At 39.4% G+C, this 17,350-nt stretch overlaps 1 protein-coding gene across 1 annotated transcript in view; it reads left to right on the forward strand.

The window, feature by feature from the left end:
* Positions 1–548: 548 nt before the first annotated feature.
* HPGD (15-hydroxyprostaglandin dehydrogenase) overlaps positions 549–17,350 on the forward strand; it is a 28,703-nt gene continuing 11,901 nt past the window's right edge. Inside the window, exons 1-4 of the mRNA XM_030879214.3 lie at positions 549–867; positions 1,163–1,286; positions 4,413–4,519; positions 12,415–12,511. Coding sequence (XP_030735074.2) covers positions 775–867; positions 1,163–1,286; positions 4,413–4,519; positions 12,415–12,511 — 421 coding nt within the window. The 5' untranslated portion in view covers positions 549–774. The remainder of the gene's footprint in view (positions 868–1,162; positions 1,287–4,412; positions 4,520–12,414; positions 12,512–17,350) is intronic.

Consider the following 17,350-nt stretch of genomic DNA (forward strand, 5'->3'; position numbering starts at 1 on the left):
GGGCACTCTCAGGATGACCCAGGATTGATACTGATCTGAAACATAAGTGCCAATAAGACTCCTATTTCCAAGATTCAAGAGTTCCAGCCTTGAAATGATAGGATCCAGGGGTTTCTGTTCCGAGCACAGTGCACCTTTCATCTCCAATATCTATACAGGTTTGTCCAAAACACAATTAAGAAAGAAAAACAAAAACCCCCCAAAACCCACAACGGTGTTCGTGACCTCTGCTCCCTCCATCCCCACCCCAATGTCCAGGAGATGGGAATTCAGACAAAAACTTAGACAAAAAAGCAACATCCCTAAAATTGTGCTTTACAGTTTGCTGGGTTTGTTTGTGGGTTTTTTTCCCGGTTTTATTTTTCTTTGGGGTGGGGGGTGGGGGAGGAGAGGGGAGGACCTGGGCGCAGAGGAGGAATCCAGGCTCTCAAGCCTCTCCTCCACCATTCTTTTGTGGGGTGGTCTTCAGCGCACTGAAGGGAACACTTCTTGGGGAGCACCCTTTCTGCTTGGTGCCTCCCACCGCCAGTCAGGCAGCCACAGGGAGAGGGGAGGCGCTGATCTGGGCTTGGCTGCGAGTCAGGAAGGCAAAGATCGCGGAACCGGAGCGCTCAGGGCCAGGTGACACAATCGTGGGTGCCCGGCGCTGCTTGACAGCTTCATCCCCGCCCACTGGCAGGAGAACGCGGACGGGCAGCACGCGAGCGCGCAGGGTCCTTAAAAGCCGCGGCCGCGCGGAGACGCCGAGCTCGCCCACCGCGCGCAGGCGGCGACATGCACGTGAACGGCAAAGTGGCGCTGGTGACCGGCGCGGCCCAGGGCATCGGCCGAGCCTCCGCCGAGGCGCTGCTGCTCAAGGGCGCTAAGGTAAGCGAGGCAGGGCGCACGGCGCGAACCTCGCCGGCCCACCCGCGACCCGCTCCCCCAGCCGGGGCCCTGGGGGATGGGGGCAGCGACCGAGGCTGAGCCCCCGGTGCCCGCCGTGCAGTCTCCAGAGCTGCCCAGGCTGGCGCGCTCGAGCGGACCTCGAACGCTCCGGGAGAGATCCCGAACTGTAAACTGCCCCATCTCAGGTCCAAAAGAGGAGCGTCCTGTGGTCTCTTTATTGTTGGTCTATTTCAAGAGCCGCGCAGGATCTCGATTCCTCTCCTCTTGTCTGTAGGTAGCGCTTGTCGATTGGAATCGTGAAGCAGGTTTAAAGTGTAAAGCTGCCCTGGATGAGCAGTTTGAACCTCAGAAGACTCTCTTCATCCAGTGCGATGTGGCCGATCAGGAACAACTAAGAGGTAAGGGCAGGGAATCCATCCATCCACGCGGAGCGTACCTTGAGTAAGCAGCAACATGAAGGCAACCCCCGGCCAGAGATCCAGCCTGGGGCGGGCGGCCGGCTACCTCCTGGAGAGCAGCTACCTCTGAGCTGCAAGAGATAGCTGGGACTGTTACGTTTCCTCTGACGTCTCAGTAGCCCTAAAAGCTAAGGGGCAAGAAAAGCCAAGCATGCTTGAGAAATCCTTTTATTTTAGTCATGTGGCCGCACAGAATGTAATCAAGATTCCTTGGTGTATTCCAAGACGGTGCTGCTACAGTAATTATTAAATGATTGAACCTGCAGATGGAACTGGGAAAGACAAAGTAGGCTAGGCGAGTATGGCAAACAACTCCCAGAAAGCTGGAAGTCACAGAGTCCAATGACAATCAAATGTGGCAGTGTTTCTCTTTGGAATGGACTAGAATGAAAGGTCAAGGGTTGTCATCACAGACGTACTGGATACTTTTAACCACATGCTCTCTCTGGTGTTTCCCCTATGAAATGATATTTTAAAAACAATAATAGCTGTACTGTAGTCTTAGAATTGCAGAAGAAAAGTTTCTACCAGACTTTCCTCAATGCTTTCCTGTTTCCGTCTACTCACTTAAAATAGACCAATCTAGTTGTGAAATATCAGGGACAGAATTGGTGTAGACAATTAACAGATTTGGTCATATAGAAACCCAGTAGATCTATATGAAAAACATACATATTTTTCTGGGAGAAAATGGGAAAATAAAATATTTGTATTTCACAAAGTTTTTTTGAAAGACTAAGTAAATTATTAGGCACGTCTTTAGTCAAGGGACCAAAAATATCTTCATAAAAGTCACTCTGGTACTTCTGTTCTTAACGTCGATGTGTGTTTTTTCGAAAATGTTGGGCTGTTCTGTGAGAGAGTGAAAATGGAGCTATATGTTAGAAGGAAGCCAACTGCTGTTCAGGGAAATTGTTTTAAAGGAAATTATATAATTAAAATCAGAAAATGTTATAAAGACCTATAACATGGATTACAAGCATGAGTAGAAGAGACCTGTAAACATAGTGCTAGTTGCTAGAGGATAAAGTTTTGCTGATTGCACAGGATAGTTTTCATCAGGGATAAAGTCATGTCAAATCCCAACAGCCATGCTGATGGAACAGGGAACAGATTCCCTACAGATCATCTGAAAGCTATTTCTGTCTGAATTTATGTAGTTTCACACGTGACATTTAACCTTAATTGTTTTGCTTCCCAGTATTTAAAATTAGTACCTTGACTGTAAACACATTCCTTAAGGATAAGTGATTGTGAAGGAGGAAACCAGACACGTAAGTGACCAGCAGAAGGCATGTTGGTCGTGAGAAATCCACATGTTGTCTGGACATCAGCGTTTATTTGCAGTTTAGGAAAACATGGCATTGGCTCTTCCAGTGTCAGGATTTAATGTTGCCTACAACTTTTAAAACTGCTTAGACATGTGGCCAAAGAGACTTCATTGAAATCATAAAAATACAGAGGTGAAAAAGTTCTTGGAGATGACTTACAGATGAAAAATGCAACCTGAAGAGTTTAGGCAAATTACAGAGTACCACAGCATATAAATGTCAGCAAGAGTTACTAATAGACTGTAAGTTGCTTGAGCCCAAAATTCAGTGGTGTGTTATAAAGAAGAATACACCAATGTATAATTTGGTGTGTTATACATCAGTAAGGGCAGAGTATAAGGAATACAGTGGACACCGAAAGAGGAAAGAAAAGTAAAGAAGCAAGTAGACGTCCATATTTGACAACCTAATTTCCTGTAAGGTGGATGTGGAGTTCTGAAGAGTAGAATATATTTAAGATGAAATGCAAAATTTAACAATAATAATATTCCTTAGATCTTTTCTACTGGAGGACCCTTTCTGGAATCAATTTGAGATCTTAAGAAGCGTTTTAAAGATTCTTTGAAAAAATGAACAGTTTTTATATATTTTGTCGTTTTCCATTCCAGTACAGTAAAAGGTACTGTAAAGGGTACATATTAGAAAGTCTTGGCAATATTTTTGGCAGCTAACTTGCATAGTAATTTATCCATTTGGCAAATTGGTCCATGCCGTCTTCAATATGTCTGGTGGTTGTTAATAATTCTTTAATTTTATTTCAATCAGTATGAAGTTTGTGCGGATCTATTTTTTTCAAGGAACCCATATGTTGGACCCAAGACCCGAGAACACATTCCTATCATTTGGAAGAATAACCACAATTGTTATCTATAGTTTCAAGTAATAGAACTAGAACCAGGGGTAAAAGGCCCAGGGAAACAATAGAACTATGTAAAAGGCTACTTTGAGAAATAATGTTTCTCAATACCAAGGGGTAAAGCCTAATTTTAACTGGTCAAGGAGGGCTGGCAAGGACTGGAAATGTGGTTGGACAACGTAATGAGGGACCTTCAGACCTCAGAATCTATACAGACTTGACCTTAGTTGAACACAGTTGTTATACAAACTTGCAATACAAAGCTGTCAAAATAGAAAAAGAAAAGGCAAACATCGAAGTTACAATAATCAAATAAAATCACCTGAATGAAAAATAGACTTACTAGGATATCCAAATGCACTGAAATGATCATTATGGATCTGGATACATAACTGTTTAATATGACACTTTATGAAGAAAATATGGCTTATTTTTAAAGGGATGCTTGTCATAGTCTAAGCCACAGAGCTTCAGTAACTTCTTAGGGACAGAGATGCTGGCTGCCCAGACTGACTTCTAAGAGCTCTTAGCATATGCTGCTCAGTTCTCTAAAATTTACACCACTGATACTGCTTACAGAACTTTAATGTGCATACAAATCATCTGCAGATCTTATTATGGTTAAGATTCCGATTCCATAGGTCTGTGGTGGCCACAGATTCTGCATTTCTAGCAGGTTCCCAGGTAATACTAATTGATGCTGCTGGCTCACAAACCACACTTGAGAAGCAAGGCAGGAGGAAGTCACCGTCTAAGAGTATAACTTTCACGAGAAGCGTGGATGAATTAAAACCTCATTTCAGGGCACAGACTGTCATAAATGTGTCTGTGCAAAATAAGAACGTATCTATGATGTCTTTTTTCTTTTTTTCTTATTAGATACTTTTAGGAAAGTTGTAGACCACTTTGGAAAACTGGACATTTTGGTGAATAATGCTGGAGTGAATAATGAGAAAAACTGGGAAAAAACTCTGCAAATTAATTTGGTAAGCCGTCTTAGCCATGTTCATGGTCTACAATTACTTAAAATGTTTTAAAAGGAAAAAAGGTTTTTTTTCATGGAAACAATACAATGACCTACAATGTAGAAAAAGGGAAGTTATAAAAAGCTGGGGAAAAAAAGCATCTCCTTTTACAAATAGGAAGACATTTGAGGTTTTCAATTATGAAAATAAATCTGTCTTAAAATATTAAAAGGAAACATCAGAAAAAAACCATCGTTTACTGTATAACTTAGGAGTTGGCAAACTACGGCCCTCAGGCCAAATGAGCCTGCCACCTGTTTTTGTGACCTGCAAGCTAAAAATGGGCTTTACATGTTTTAACAGTTGAAAAAATAAGGAAAAAAAAGAAATATATGAATATACAAAATTCAAATTTCAGTTTCTATAAAGTTTCATTGGAACACAGCCAAGGTCGTTTATTTACATGTTATCTCTGGCTACTTTCATGCTACCGTGGTAGAATCGAATAATTGTGACAGAGGCCCTATGATGTGCAATGCCTGCAATGTTTACCATCTGACTCTTTATAGAAAAAAAAATTTCTAACCCCTGGCTTAATTTATGTACTTAAAAAATAAATCTTAATTCCAGGACTATAACAGACAACAAGGCTAAAGTGACCGTTGGACTCTGTAATTATTAAGATTTTTATCCTGAATGCCGGTGTGTGTGTGCATGCGTGTGTGTGTGCATGAGTGTGTGTAATTCCCACAATGTTTGATGACTACTTAGCTCTTCCTTGAATTGTAAACATGTAGAATAAGGAAATAAAATTTGTTTTATTCATTGTATCATAAGCTTGCTGATTATCTTATTTTATAAACAGACTTGACATAAGATATTGGGGTTTAGTAACAAACTTTAGCTAAAGCCAAATGTCAGAGCTGGGCGGGGGCATGGGGTCACCCTGTTTTTGGTAAGGTCTTTCTTACTAGTCTCGCAAAGCAGGCACATGTAAAGTACAGAGGGGCAGCTGTGTGTGTATAAATGCACAGGGAGTGGTCCCTACTTCACCACATCCAACTCCTTAAAAACAGGAACCATGTGATGTTTTTCTTTGTTCTTCTCTCAGTAATCAACACAGTATCTTGAAGATAGTGCTTAGTCAATAAATGTTTGACTTGAATTGACATTCTCATGAGTAATGACTTAACTGTAATAACTTGATAGGAGTAATGAGAATTACCCTAACTCACAAGAAAGCTGAATCTGTGAGTACCACTTTGATAAGGTACAAGCTTGACAGATGCCTAAAATCCTGTGACCCAGAACAAAAGGTACTATTTTAAAGTACAAACACTCTCCTTCCAGTTCTTCCTAAAATTTGTCTCAAGTGTTCCTGGATATCATTATAGTTCAAAATAACTTTAAAACCTATTTGTCAAGTGTCCCTCAAAATCTTTCTGGTGTGTGTGTGTGTGTGTGTGTGTGTGTGTGTGTGTGTGTGTGTGTGTGTGTGTGTGTGTGTGTGTGTGTGTGTGTGTGTGTGTGTGTGTGTGTGTGTGTGTGTGTGTGTGTGTGTGTGTAGAGACATGACAACTGCTGTTCCTGAGTTGAGATAATTCTATGATTTTCTTCTACTTTAGGCTAATAATGTAGTGAAATAAAATGAAACATTTTCATACTGTGAACCATACTTACATCTCTTGGCTAAATCTTACTTTGTCATGGTATATCCATGTCTAAGATACCATTGCATTTGCTTAGTTAATACCTAATTTAATTTTATATTTGTGTCTCTCTGTTATAAATGATAAGAGCTTATAATTTTCTTTTTTTTTTTTTAAAGAAGATGTTGGGGGTAGGAGTTTATTAATTAATTAATTTATTTTTGCTGTGTTGGGTCTTCGTCTCTGCGCGAGGGCCCTCTCCAGTTGTGGCAAGCGGGGGCCACTCTTCATCGCGGTGCGCGGGCCTCTCACCGCTGCGGCCTCTCTCGCTGCGGAGCACAGGCTCCAGACGCACAGGCTCAGTAGTTGTGGCCCACGGGCCCAGCTGCTCCACGGCACGTGGGATCCCCCCAGACCAGGGCTCGAACCCATGTCCCCTGCATTGGCAGGCAGACTCTCAACCGCTGCGCCACCAGGGAAGCCCTAATTTTCTTTTCTTCAAGTATTTCTATTTGGTTTGTCTGTCAGCTATTCCTTTGCTTACTTCTATCTCCTTGATCTGTCCGTTTCTGAATAGCATGTAGTCATATCTCAAATGACAAATGTCAACTTGCCTACCTCTTTCAGTCATTCTGTCAGTGTGAATTCTACATAAGTGGCTGGTGATTATAATTTACTGATCTTTGATTTTTTAAAGTTGTAGCCCCATTTGCAACCTGTGATTTTTGATTTGTTTTATATTTCCAGAAATAATATTGGTACCTTATGTTTTCTTTTGATTCACATTTACCTAGGCGTATCTTTTTCTATTTCTTTATTTTGAAAATGAAAGTAACCTTTTATGTGAATTTTGTCTCTTGCTAACAGTATAATGTGAGATCTTAGTTTTCAAATCACATCTAGAAACAAATGCTTTTTATATTTGTGAATTTAAGTCACTCATATTTATTTTTACTCTTCTATTAGGACTTATTCCTTCCACTTTAGTTCATGCTTTATGTTCACTAAATTTTCTTTCTGTTTATGTTCTTTTTCCATTCTTGTCTTAAATTCCATTGGATCACTTTAATTTTCTTCAGCTGGTAAGAAAACCATACATTTTATATGCAATCTTTGGTGGTTACCCCTGACTTATTATGAACCATACTTCATTACATCCTTTGGTTGCCAGATTTAAAATAATTTTTTTTGGAATATGCAACCAATTGGAAACTGCAGGAATTTTTAAAAACATGTTTTTATAAACTTATGCCCGTCTCCAAAACCACATAAAGTGACAAGACTTTTTTTTTAATCAAGCTATGCTAATGAAAAAGCACAAATCACACAGCAGCTCTCTCCCTAGAACATCGCTACTATTTGTAGTTTCATCAGTAAAACTACAGATATTTTATAGATAGAGGTCCCTAGGGTATAAAGTTCCTATATTCAGTGCATTCATAATGGGCACCTACTGTGCCTTTCTTCTGAGAAATCAGCTGTCAGAAAACATGTGCAGTGATTAGAGTTAATATAATGAAACATGAAAATAGTGAAGAGATTGTCTCAGAGGTAATAGGATTCGAATTATCTATCTTCATCCAGCAGACAGGGCATGTTTGCTTTAATATAATAAATATACAGGTGAATTAACACCTGCTCCAATGTGGAAAGTTCCTGCATTATCTGCAAATAGAAAATTCTGCAAGACGGGAATTTTATTTGCCCTGTTTGGTTACAACTCACTCTCCTGGAGCTGGCCTTTATTTTTCTTTGAACTCTGCTGACAAAGGCCACTCCTTAGCTTAACTCCAGGGACTGATGACATTTATTTAATATTACATAAAAAGAACAAGCTATAACCTTTGTTACCCATATATAACTTAAAAACAAATTACTTCCCCTCCTACTTACAACACCCATTGCAAAAGTAGATTAGAGTCTGACCAATCATTATCCTTATAACTTGATTATCTCTGTTAGTATAATGCAAATATTTGTATGTGGTTTGTATAATAATTTTTTTCAACTCTGCTCTGGATGTAATTTACCTCCTTGTACAATTCCCTGTGTGGTCTTTTGCATATTTTTCCATGTTCTTGTCCATGTCAGAGAGTAACGGCTTAAAGGACCTCACCATGTATCTTTCCCTCTTCTGAAATTTTATACAACATAGTTTATACCATCCTTATAAGGCATGTCAGTTTTTAAATTTTATTAGAATTATTTCTATACATGTATAACTTATGCTACTCTACTGTAAGTTCTCTGAAGGCAGAAAATTGTTGTTTTGCATACACAGATGTTCAATTAAAGTGTATTAGAAAAATAAACTGCTATTCTATGATATTTTGCATACGTGGATATTCATTTTTGTGTTTCAGTACAATGTTTGGATGGTTTCCTAACACATCAGTGTTGCAAACAGTGTACGACAAACAGTATATATGTCCTTCCACTTTTACTCCTTAGCAAATTTGCCCTTTCTTTATTCTCCAGCCAGCAGCTCCCACCGCTCTTCCCACACAAGAGATACAGTAAACCTCTTCCCAGTCTTTTGTTTCCACTAGGCTCCTCTGTGTGTCAGCCACAGCTGCCTTATTTATAGCTGCTCAGGCTCACAGGGAATGTTCAGGAAAGAATGAGTCTTTGTATAACTCTCAAAGGTTGGTCTGGCCATTGGGCAGAGGTAGACTTAACTCTGAATATTGGTAAGACCATTTGGTAATGTATTTATTTTACTTTTTGAAGCTTTAATAAACCTAAATAATTCATTCCCACTCAGATGGGACTTCCAACCTAATTTGGACATATGACTAACTTATATTGACGCCTTTAGTATATTCAAATAAAAATTAAACAAAATAGATGGCTATTGTTGGGGATTTTAAAAAAGATTTGTTTCAGACCTGAATTTAAAATTCATGAACTTTTATTTCATGTCTCTGATCTTGAATTTCCCAGTTTGTGAAAGGATGGAGGTAATCCTCTTACCTCTAAGGTTGGTTAAGCGTCACTAATCCATAATTTGTATGAAGCATCCAGCACGGTGCTACTACATAGCAGTCGCTCAAAAAATTGCATTTCTCGTCCAGAGACTAAAAACCTACATTTTCTTCATTCGCACTATCTCATTTCTAAACGAGGTGGGTCCCTCTGCTCTATACTGTCTCTAATGAAGAGTTGAGGAAATGGATAGAAACAGTGTTGTCAAGTGTACTCCTTTTTCTTGGCTCCCAGGGGTGTTGATTACACCTTAAATTAGTAACTACTTTCTGTTATTGCTACTCTGCCATATCTAAAGATCCCATTGAAATGTTATAGTTAGGGAAAGCTTGCTAAATTTTATAAGCAGCTTCTGCGAGGGGGAAGACAATCATATCTACCCCCTAAATATGCAGAAATTTTAAAAGACTGAACATGGAAGAATAAAAGATGAGAAAAGGTTTCAGGAAAAAAATGATCATCTATATTAGTATCCCTTGAGAACTGGCTGGAGAAAAAACAAGAAACCTGAAAGGCAGAGTTTCATGATTTAGATGACAGAATCTTTTAAAAAATTGCTTTAATTACAGTGTAGCACAAGAATCATAAATAAACTAAAAGCAACTGCAGACTGGAGGGAAATTAAATAAAGGAAATGACAGATTAGGAAAATTCCGTAGAGAATACACACATACATACACACAAATGTTATAGAAGCATATATACATATATGTGTGTATAATAGGAAGACATTATGCCTAATAAGAAGAGTTAAACAAGTTCATTTATCCATTTATCTGTATTACTAGAGAATTATTTCCAGGATAGAGGAATTTATGAGAGTGGTTTTAAGTTATAGAATGCTTTAACTTTTTTTTAAAAAAAAGTATGTTAACATTTGGAATACTATACAATTTCAGTATTACATATAAAAATTGTCTCTTCGTAACTAAAAATGTTGAGTAAGCATGTGTTAATTATATCACTTTGTCAATAACTGAATTTTCATTTATCCTCACTAAGTAAAAGTAGACTTTGGATTTTCCTCTTTTTTTGTTTGAGAGTCAAATACAAAATTTTAATACCTTTACAAAATGGACTAAAATAATGCTATAGATTCCAGCTTTTTTTTGTATCTGTAGCGAGAACATATCTGTAATTTTTGTTTTCTTTTTTTCCCTGGATATTACAATGGCCCAATCTATACAATGTATAAGCATTGCCAAAAGGCCACAAATATATTTAGGAAACATTTTTATTCTGCGTTTTTCTAACAATTCCATTAATATATGATCTGGGATATGGAAGAGGTTGTCAAAGTAAAGGAAAAGAGGTGAAAATTTCTTATATGTACAGCTAAAACCTTAGGCTTTGTCTTGCAGGTTTATCCCAAGAAGCCTTTTATTTGCAAAGTTACTCAGTTCTTAACCTGATAATGGATGGCAAGATAATCCTTTGCCTTCTCCATCAAAAACCAGGAAATAAATCTGGCTTTTAAAAAAAATTAAAAACATTCCCAAATTTTCTATCTGGCTGCATCTTGTAGATGTTGAAAACACAAAAGCAGGTGTCAGCAAAGCTGTAAATACCTGAGAATAAAAGCGTAGCGCCAATACACATAAACAGAAATTCTGTTCAGACATGCTGGAGACTTGGGCAGAAACACACAGAATCTGACTGACTTCAGTAATTTCAGCCATCTACATTCTTTTCCTTCTTATATAAGCCATTAATGTTTTGTTTTTCCTTTTTAAAGGGAATCATGTGCAGGTTTTACTCATTCTCCCTAAGCCTACTTAATATCAAACTGATGCATGGCTTAAGTGAATAGAATCTTCAGCTTACTTTTTTTTTGTGCTAGAACTACTGTTAGGTAGAGAGGCAACTCTGGATCCTTGTCAAAAAAACTCCAAAAGGACTTTTTAAAATAAAAAGAAGGTAACCACCAATATATACCCTCAGGTTCAGACTCGTTATCTCATTATCTGTTGTATCATTTTCTTTGCAGTGCTATAAAGAATGAGAGACATAGGAATTAAGATGTCAAAAGCAAATTTTCACCTTTCAAAAGTCTGAGTTGGAAGGGAGAGGAGTTCTTAAATCTAAAAGGGAATGCAAGGTTTCAAATATGTTTCATGTCACAAGTTGATTTTGACAGTGGTTAATTCTTAAATGTTAGGATAAAACCCAAAAGGTGCCTATACATGGATGTGAGTAGCAAAGCAGGGTAAGCTTTCAAAAGGACAGCTGCAGGAGTGATGAACAAAATTAAGTGATTTCATTACTGAAGACCATATGTCCAAGGAACAGAAATCCCTTTTGCTCAAACTGGGTACAACGGCTATGTGATCTCATACGACACAGAGTTCAGGATGGCTTGATGCTGCAGCTCCCAGATCTCATTCCCGTCTGCCAGCCATCATGGTGGTTTCCTCTTAAAGATGCTATCAATATAACTTCATTCCAGCCATCGCCCCCATATGAAGCAATGAGAAAGGAGTAACGCAATAATTTCTTCCTGGTTTTCTTAAGAGCGATGACAATTTTCTCCGCAGAGTCCTCTTCCATCACCCTCCCCAGCCCAGACCCCACCTCCAGCGGACTGCTTCTCAGGTCTCGCCAGAAATGGTCACATTTGGCTCCTAAACCAGTCACGGGCAAGGGGAATGGGATTTCTGTGATTGAAATAGGTTAATCACTGTCTGCACTAAAACAGGGGAGATCACCTTCCTCTATATTACATGCAGAAGAAGTAGACACGAATGCAAAATAGAAGAAGGAAATGAAAACTGTGTAGGAAATCAAGGGTATCCACTATTACATATTCCAAGATCCAAGAGAATGAAACAGAGCAGATGGATGTAGAATAGTTGGACAAGAGAACCATATGCTAAGAAGGGTGAATACATTTTGTATCCAGTATTTAGAAAAGAAAAAGAATGTACAGAATTCTTGAAGATGCTGAGGATTAGTGAAAGTAACAAGACACTTGGAATATAACCTTTATCATAAAATCTCAGATCAGGCAACTAAGTGAAGTTTTGCAGAGATGTGATGAGCTCTACAAGTTTAGGCAAATAAAAGAGAATCCAGTCAGTGCGTTTGAAAAAAACACAGCCACTTCGAAACCTTTCATTGATAACATGTGCAGGAGTCTCCCTCGGTATCTGGGATAGCAATAAAAACTGTGGTGTGTGACCATATGATAAAGTATGATAAAGTATAATAGCTCTTTATCAGAGCTATACTCTTTAATAGAGTGTAATAGCTCTGTTGCTTTTCCCATTTCTGCCCCTGGACTAGGTTTCTGTCATCAGTGGAACCTACCTGGGTTTGGATTACATGAGCAAGCAAAATGGAGGTGAAGGTGGCATCATTATTAATATGTCCTCTTTAGCAGGTAAGGACAATTATCATGTTAATAATGATTTCTTACTGGTAATTGGGACCACAAAAGTAACTCTTCAAAGTGTATTTATTATTAACTCAGGTTTGAAATTGAAACTTGGTTTACTTTTTTTTTTTTTTACTGGTTCTTTGGAATTTTCTGTTATATGATATCAGAAGTTCAAACTCTAAGTTTATTCCTATTATCTTAAATTGTGACTTTATCTTTCTGCAGTACTATTTTAAAAAAATGTATAGATATTTTCCTAGAGTTGCTATTTGTCAAAGGTTACTGTGAGATTCCTAAGCAGTAAAACATGTAAAAGCACCTTTGATAAGACTAAAAAGGACTAAAACAAAGTTAAGGTATCTCTAGTCCTGTGTGATTTTAGTAAACGTGCCTAATTTTTCAATATGGCATATTTAGTTAGTTGGGATATACTGTAGGGGAAGCCAGACTTGATCTCTACTTTCTCAGCCTCTCTGGCCCAGCCTGAGAATGAAATTGACATAAGATGGATCAACAAGGGCAAAGCGTACAGGTTTTCACACGTCCATGAGAGTCCCCACAGGAAAATGAAGACCCAAAGAAATGGCAAGGCCTCGCTGTTTATAAACTAGGTTGAACAAAGCAAGGCGACTGTGGGAAAGTAACTAAAATATATGGGGAGACTAAAGAAAGATAAAGTTATTTTAACAACGTCTGTACAGATGTCTCTTGGCCTTGACTCCTATCTCCAGCGATAAGGTTTCTTTTCTCCTTGTACCGGGACAGCATCTTTTACATGGGATTCTGTGTCCTGCTTTCAGGAAGAAAAGGGAGATTAAAGTGCTCCTTTGCATCTGCTGTTTTACAAGTGCCTTTAGCTCAAATTCACCCTTATGCCCATGTGACATACTTTGGGGTGGCATATTCCACCTCCCTTCAGTGCTAAACTGCAATAATAAATAGACCCAAAGGTGTAATGGTTTAAACATAGCGTAAGCTTATTCCTCACTCATATATCAGCCCAGAGCAAGGGAACCTCTTCTGTACGCAGTCTTTTGGGAAACCAGGCTGGCAGAAGCTCTTCAGCGTGGAGCTTCCAGGGTTACGCTGGCACTGGGGGACTCCTTTCTCTCCTACAGAAAGAGCAAGAGAACCCTGAGGAGGTGTGGCTCCTCTTCTAAATCCCAGCCCTGCAATGGCAAACCTCACTCTGTTCACATTCCTATAGGCTTTGACCTCATGGCTCACCTGACGACAGGGAGTCTGGGAAATGTAGTCTAGCTGTGTGTCTAAGGGTGGATGTCAGAGGAGAGCTGATCATCCTTGCCACAAAGGGCAATCCAAAATGTGTTTTATTCGGGGCAGTGTGATTTACGATCAGCTGATGTCGTCTTACTCAGTATTAGCTATAAACCTTTGGCAGGAACTTTTGGAGCAGAAAGCCTTTACTTTGAAAATTCTAGGAAAAAATCATTAATGGGTCTTGAATAGTTAAAGTGAAATCATGAAATTTTAGAACACTGACCAATATTGACAGCAAGTCTAAACTATTCGTGTCCAAAAAACAGTGAGACTTTCTTCAGTCATTGGGTTGGTTTCAGTTATTGTGGTAATTGCAGAATCGGTGTTCCTTGCCCCCCACCCCCCATCCTGTCCTCCACCTCCTGGCTGCAGTAGCACTGGGGGAGTCAGGTGACCACACTAGTGTCTGAGGCTCAGCGTTCTTCTCATTCCTCCAGGAATCATTGTCAGATGGTCTTTAAACCACTGTGAACTTAGCACGAGTGGAAACTTAGACGTCTCCCTCTTCAGAAGTTCTCAAAAATAAACCCGCATCTCATTTTCTGAGTTGCTTCAAGACAAAAATGCCATCCCTAGAGTTATTATAGCCCTGGTTCTATAAATTGTTCAGGGTAATCTGGTTATTTTTCCTAACATGTCATCTACTTATAAATTATAACATTTCAAGTCCAAGAGTACATTAAAAGATGAAAGCATGGGCAATACTTAAAAGAGATATTCAGCCCCAGAGAGGGCTGAAGTTTGGATTCTCAGAGGCTGGAACCCAAAAGGCAAATTGTCACGGCTAAATCTACACTATTTTGAAATGAAATCGTAAGAAAAATATATAAATGATTGGAGATTTAAGAAGAAATATTTAATAGTTTAATATAAATGTACAAAAGAACCTAGGGTGGTGATTAAGACATAATTCCATGAATTCTCTCTTAAAGTTAAGGGGGCTAGTGACACTGGAGAACCATGAACATCAGAGACTCTTGACCTTGTATCATTGGAGGCACTGGTTTCAATCTCAGGAAAGAGAGGCGGCCTCGGGGTTGAATCAATATAGGACTCTCTGGGAGAGCCTCTGTACCGGAAGAGGCTTACTTGCCCCAAAGAGCATGAATAGAGAAATGCAGGCTAGTACTGCCTTTTATCCAATAAAAATATTTAAATATATAGTAACAATTAACTTTCACTGAGCGCTCACCGTTTGCATGATACTCTTTTAAACACTGCGTATGTGTTCTCTCATTTAATACTCTCAACAGCACAGTGAAGTAGATTCTATAATCTTCATCTTGCAGATAAGGGAACCTAGCCTGGGGAGTGTAGGTTTCTTGCACAAGCTTACATGCAGGGAAGCGGGGGAGCTGCAGTTCTCATGACAGCAGCCTGATACGTGATCCCCTACTCTTAACCACTTGATTTTCTCTCTCTTCTATCTATGAGTCTGTCAGTCTCTCTCTCTTTCTGTGTCTATCTTAGCCTAATTATAAAGAAAGAGAAACTGAATTCCTGTAAATTGATTAAGCCAATGCGATGTGCTAGTATCTTCAGGCCTCCTGGGCACTACTTGAATCTCAGGACTGTTTATTAAACCTTCAGCGAAAGCTTAAGCTATTGCCCCATTTGACACACACAGAGTAAAGCCCTGGAACCATTTGGGGAGCTTACCAACATCACAAGTCAAAACATGCCATAGAGAAGAGTAATTTAGGGATTACAATTAGATGTCCACTTGGCTTTCTTGGCTAAGAGCTTGCTTTGTCACAGTACCCATCCTGGGTGTGAATTTTCCTCTTAACCTATCTCAGAGCCAGTACTGGGAACCCTGTGTAGATCCTTCTCTAATCGTGCAAATAAAACAATGAATGGATATAAATTCAATGAGGAGACCACTTTGGCTTTGAATTACCTTTCTGACACTCTTACAGTCTAGTGAATAGCAGAACAGTCTAAAGTGGAGTAGTACTGACACATATACACTACCAAATGCAAAATGCATGGCTAGTGGGAAGCAGCCGCATAGCACAGGGAGATCAGCTCAGTGCTTTGTGACCACCTAGAGGGGTGGGATAGGGAGGGTGGGAGGGAGACGCAGGAGGGAGGGGATATGGGATATATGTATACTTATAGCTGATTCACTTTGTTATACAGCAGAAACTAACGCAACATTGTAAAGCAATTATACTCCAATAAAGTTACTTTTTAAAAAACAAAGAAACAAACAAACAAAAAAAGCAAAGTGGTTTTCCCTCTGATATTCCTCCCAACAGGCAGGGTAACTCTGTTGATCATGGTTCAATAGTTCGTCTCTGTCCATTATACTTGATTGGGTACCTTCATAATGCCCGTCCTCCATACTTGTGGCATCTACACCATTTCCTTGTTGCCTCTGGCCAATCCAGACAGCCCCTGCTACCCCTCCTCTGACCCTGGGCTTTGTCACTGAGGTGTCCTCATCTCAGAAAGAGTATTAAAATGTATTGTCTTGAATTTTATCCACTCACCAAGAGCTTCTGTTCTTCCCATAATGAGATCAGTTTGATAAAAATACAGGATTTTGTAATAGTAGCAGAAGATAAATATAGACGTCTCACATCCTCATACTTTCCTCAGAAATAATATCAACAATTTTGTTCCCTTGAAGTTGGAGCATGTCGGCAGAGGTCAGATGACCAAAAACGTCTTTGAGGGGTTACTGGAGTCAAAGTAATTCTTTTTTTTTTTTTTGACTCCTCAGCTTATATGAAGTATAATTGACAAATTTGTAGGAAGAGAGTTCTAATGCTTGCTTCCTCTGTGTTTTCCAAATATTCCTTCCTTACAGACTTTCCCTCTTTTCCCCCTACTGCTCACTCTGCTGAAGGAATGGTGGGTAATATTCAACCCAACCAGAGTCCATCCCATGATCTCTTGCACAGATCCAGTGGAATCATTTAGTGTCATAGTAAAACCTCAAGTTGACACACTGGTTTCGGCAGAGAAGTTAATGAGTAACGACCGCTGACGCAGACCGAGTATCAGATGCAATTAATAAGTTTAACAAACAGAGGAGTAGTTACAGGGGAGAGTGATTCCTCGGTGTATTGAGGGAAGGGTGTGCTTGTCCCTGGAAGCCCTGGAAGTTGTTCCAACCTCTGTTAACCACATAGATTCTTCTGTACAAGTTTTTGTCTATAAATATAATATATAAACCTGCACTCATTTTACCACATCCATCCTTAACTGTCAAACAAGAAAAAGTTGAACAAGAGAGAAGAGTGAAGTCTGGTTTAAAGCAGATAGACAGCTCTGCTCCCATGAGGCATCCCATAGGAGTCGAGTATGCTGCTTCTATACATAGTGGGAAAGGAAGAGTAGTCATCACAGGAAGAGTCTGCCCACCAACCCTGCTCCCACCTGCTCAGCTACTGAGGTCTTGGTGTTTGCTATGCCTCAAAAATAAGTCACTCAGTAGCATTTGGTGAGTGACACCACGAAGGTCGTATCTGCTCTGAATTGAAAACATTAGAGTCCCAAGAAAATACCTGAAAATCTTAGAACTTGTTTAGCATGTCTTAAACCCAGCCCAGT

The sequence above is a fragment of the Globicephala melas genome, chromosome 6 (genome assembly GCF_963455315.2).
Source record: "Globicephala melas chromosome 6, mGloMel1.2, whole genome shotgun sequence".
Classification (NCBI taxonomy): domain Eukaryota; kingdom Metazoa; phylum Chordata; class Mammalia; order Artiodactyla; family Delphinidae; genus Globicephala; species Globicephala melas.